At 29.8% G+C, this 4,085-nt stretch overlaps 1 protein-coding gene across 1 annotated transcript; it reads right to left on the bottom strand.

Annotated features, from left to right (window-relative positions):
- Positions 1-206: 206 nt before the first annotated feature.
- LOC128185273 (uncharacterized) lies at positions 207-1,807 on the bottom strand. Its single transcript, XM_052854909.1, has 3 exons — positions 1,469-1,807; positions 584-683; positions 207-388 (listed from the first exon to the last, which is right to left on the bottom strand). The coding sequence occupies exons 1-3, from the start codon at positions 1,760-1,762 to the stop codon at positions 207-209; spliced, it is 576 nt and encodes a 191-aa protein (XP_052710869.1). The 5' UTR covers positions 1,763-1,807.
- Positions 1,808-4,085: the final 2,278 nt, after the last annotated feature.

The following is a 4,085-nucleotide window of genomic DNA, read 5'->3' as shown; positions in this document are numbered from 1 at the left end:
AAATTGTAAATGGGGCTACATCTGAAATAAGATTAATTAATGGACATAGCAAATATTAATAAACCGAATCTTTGAAATAGTTATAAAAACAAATTATTAAAATCATAATCTTACAAGTATATAATTAATGTTTACTATAACGCTGTATTCGATCATTTTAAAAACAATACTATTAGTATTATTCACTGATCATTTACAAAACGTTGTTACTTACTCAGTCCACATCGGTAATCTAGAGATGACCATTTCCCGCCAGAAGAACAATTGGTGGTTGTGATGGAACCAATGCCAATGTAGCCTGGTTTACAATCGTAAGTAATGGATGCTGGGGAGTAGGTTCGATGAACAATCTGTTCATTTATTATTTCTGGAGCCAATTCGGAGCAATCTATATTTGATAATTATTATTTAAATGTTGAATAGTTTTTTTTAATCAAAAATCAATTGACATGTTCAAAATTTTGTTTCCTAAAGACAACGAATGCAAATGATTTTTTTTTAACTTTTAGTTCAAAAATATAATTTGGTTATGTATTTTTTTTTCTTTTACTAGGAACAAACATCATTTTTATTTTACCTGTACCTGTTTCAATGCAGACTTTGGAGTTCCCTTGCATAGTAATGCATGTGGAATAATTGTTGCAGATTTCCCCTCCACAGACATTATCGAAATGATCTGTCCGCTACAGAAATAGAAATACATCGCAAAATTATACATTCACCAGGTATGATTTCTCCACGAAAATCGATTGTAATTTATAGCTCTGTAGAAACTGACAGGACTGATATCTAAAGGCTACGTTTGTCTATTGGTCAAAACCTTCAGCAATCGAAGAACAATCACAAACTGCACGAAATAATCATGATGTCAGACTCAAATTCCCATCGAAACCAATTTGGCTGTTTCTAGATCTTTTATCAAACAAACTGATTTACATTAACATTAATTTGTTATTTTTTTACTTTTTAAAAATTTACTAATTTGTTAAAAGGATGATGTGAAAATAAACAATAAAATGCTCTCTTTCAGAAAAAAATTGCATAACACGCTATCGCGGGTTATATAATTTTAGTGCATTGTCGCCACCTTTATATTCCGCATAAATTACATGTACCAAGAAAATAATTGTTTTTTAAATAGTACTATTATCTTTGATATATATATATTAGGTTAAAGGTGAAAGGTTTATTATACATATGATTATGCATGAACTATCATTGTCGAACAAAATTTATATTCATCTATAACAAAAACATTCAAAGAAAGAAACACATTCATGTAAAAAAAAATTGAATATTATTATTGAATATTATTGAAGCTGCAATTATCAATTCAATGTTGAACTTTTAATCTCACTAAAATTATTGTTTTTGAATATACCGGTTCTTTGAAGATTTTTGTTATCAAGTTCATGTTCTTAATAAGAAAAAAAGCATTTTCGAATAATTCTGTATTTATCCTACTTACGGTTGTTTCTGCATACATATAGTTATCGTCGTCTGTCAACTCATTCAAATTCTGTTTCTTCCTATCATTTAACTCGCATTCAAACAGAAAACGATTAAAGTTGATGGACAAACAAGCGGACATCGCCTCACATTTTCTGAGACACATCTGGAATCCAATATTCTTCTCAATTCTTGGCCAGCTAATAGGTAATCTTTTTCCTATTATTTTATCTTTTATATCAGTACAGCTGTTTGTTTCGGACAGCACGCCAGCAACTGCTGCTCCTAGACAAAGAGTCAGAACAGCTAACATTTTTAGTTTATGATTTGTTGCACAAATTATACATTGTATGTTTGTAATGACGAGTGGTAATCCGAATTTGATTTAAACACATAATTAACACATTAAAATGCCGTATCGGTGCGCGCACATTTATTCTCTTAAGATCGATCAGACCAATACACATCTCATGTATCTCTCTCTCTCTCTCTCTCTCTCTCTCTCTCTCTCTCTCTCTCTCTCTCTCTCTCTCTCTCTCTCTCTCTCTCTCTCTCTCCTATCGCCTTAAAAGTAAAATTCACTTTATTCAGCAAAGACAGTTCCAGCATTTTCATACCGGGGGTTTAGTTTAGTAGAAATTCAGTGAAATGATGCGATTATTGCTTTATGTTGTTTTCAATCACAGTTTGTTTTTAAATATATGAAGGCATCCCGATTCATTTTTGTCATGATTTAAAATATATCAAAAAAGAATACTCCATTCTTGTCTATTAGTATGATATGAAGTTCTAAAGTTTTTATCGAAATAAATACCAACACAATTATTTCTTGTTTATTAACACACCTTCAATATTTCAATACTTTGTATATATGGGGTATATTTGTTTCAATTTAAGAACACTCTTTGATAACTTGATAATTTCATTTTCCTATTTTCTCAGTTTGGCAGTAAGAGGCCTAAGTTGCTTCAAATAACTTCGCCATCAGTTTTGAAAATAACAGTATCTTATAAAATGATGTAAACAAAAGTGTTATCTTCGTAAAAATTCTGTCACAACTCTTGCACATGTTATTAACGATAATGTTTTTTTTTCTCAGAGTATAATCGAGATGTGATGCATAATAATTGTTTGGACAGATCTTTTGTATACGTTGGAGGTTGGTATTCAGAGGTATTTATAGAAAACATTCATATTTAGTACGTGTATCTGGTTTCCATTCATTTAAGATAAAAAATGAACATTTATGTATTTCTTCATACCATGTCAGTTTATCATATAATAAAATCAGAATGACATTTATTACCCTAAAAAAATCGATACTCTTTTGAATCAAATTACATAAGGTTTTTGATAAGCTAATATTACACTTTGACAGCAATTTGAAATATATATTTACAGATATCATATTTTGCTCCGTTTTAGAAAGAATACTCAATAGTATATATGATAATATTAAAAGAATCGATTTGAAACTGCACCGATAAATCAAAAATAGTCATCGTTTAAAGATTCTATTTTGATTTGTTTATTGTATCTGATACTAATTAAAACTTTCAATGTGGGGTTTTTTTCACTTGATATGTGATTATAGACATTTTAAAAATGCATACCTTTCACTTTAATTGCAGTAGACGTATAATAGTGTGATTAGAAAAATCAATCTAAACCAACTCTCATAATAATCTTGACAATAATCATGTTTTGAACTTCTCAGGAAATTCGATCATATCTTTACTGTCTTTCGGTGCATTTGCAATTTACTATTGTTGGTGCTTTATGTAATCCATGCATGAAACGTTTCCTGTCACAGTCAACCTTCTTCACCCACATATTTCTATGGGCTGTTATTTAACAATAGCATCAGTTTAGTTGATCTTTAAAAAAAAAGCAAAATCTTCAGATTGTGGGGGGTTTTTTTAATGAAAAGTTTGTGGCTTAAACTTTTAGCAAAATAATGAAAAACGTTTTAGTATACACAACGTAACCCTTTTCTCGTTTATTAATTTTGTAATAATATACTTGTGTGTGTTTTATTAATATCTCTTCGTAAGTCAAGCTTGTAAAATAATAAATGTGTGCATGTTTGAATTACCTTTTGCAAGTTAATTTGTCATTCATTCAATGATTTTTTCTTGTTTAATTTATTGTTTTCAATTTAAACAGTACAAATTTGGTTCATTGAATAAACGACCTTTAACACAATCTTTTATTCTATTTCATTGCAAATGAACTTGGACTCATTGGAATAGATAAGGTGTTTCTCTTGGACATTCTGATATACATGTTCTGTGTATATGGAAAAGTTTGGTTGACAAAAGGGATTTCGCGTTCAATACAGTTGAACTTTTCTAATAGAAAGTTGTATTTGTCTGGTCTTAAAAGACAGATGGGTTCGACGAAATTGCCATAGAAGAAACTTATATGGCATTCACCAACTTTTCTGATGTAGCCGTCATCCAACATTGCGACATCCGAAAAAAATTGCGTTGGGTTTCACACTTCCATCGTTTTGAAAACCATTTAAAATGAAGATTCATCGACGTTATCAAATGTGATAATGTTAGTTAAATGTATAAATAACAACCATTTTAATCAAAACAAATATCCGTTTCTGCATAAACTATCGAAGACAT

This window comes from Crassostrea angulata, chromosome 5 (genome assembly GCF_025612915.1).
Source record: "Crassostrea angulata isolate pt1a10 chromosome 5, ASM2561291v2, whole genome shotgun sequence".
NCBI classification, from domain to species: domain Eukaryota; kingdom Metazoa; phylum Mollusca; class Bivalvia; order Ostreida; family Ostreidae; genus Magallana; species Magallana angulata.
This window is presented reverse-complemented; position numbering and strand designations above follow the sequence as displayed.

Excerpts from the sequence above, each read along its gene's own strand:
- LOC128185273 (XM_052854909.1), bottom strand. The coding sequence starts at position 1,762 with ATGTTAGCTGTTCTGACTCTTTGTCTAGGAGCAGCAGTTGCTGGCGTG. Across the intron at positions 684-1,468 it reads ATATGTATGCAGAAACAACC|CGGACAGATCATTTCGATAA; the intron begins GTAAGTAGGATA and ends CTATTTCTGTAG. Across the intron at positions 389-583 it reads CAAAGTCTGCATTGAAACAG|ATTGCTCCGAATTGGCTCCA; the intron begins GTACAGGTAAAA and ends TATCAAATATAG.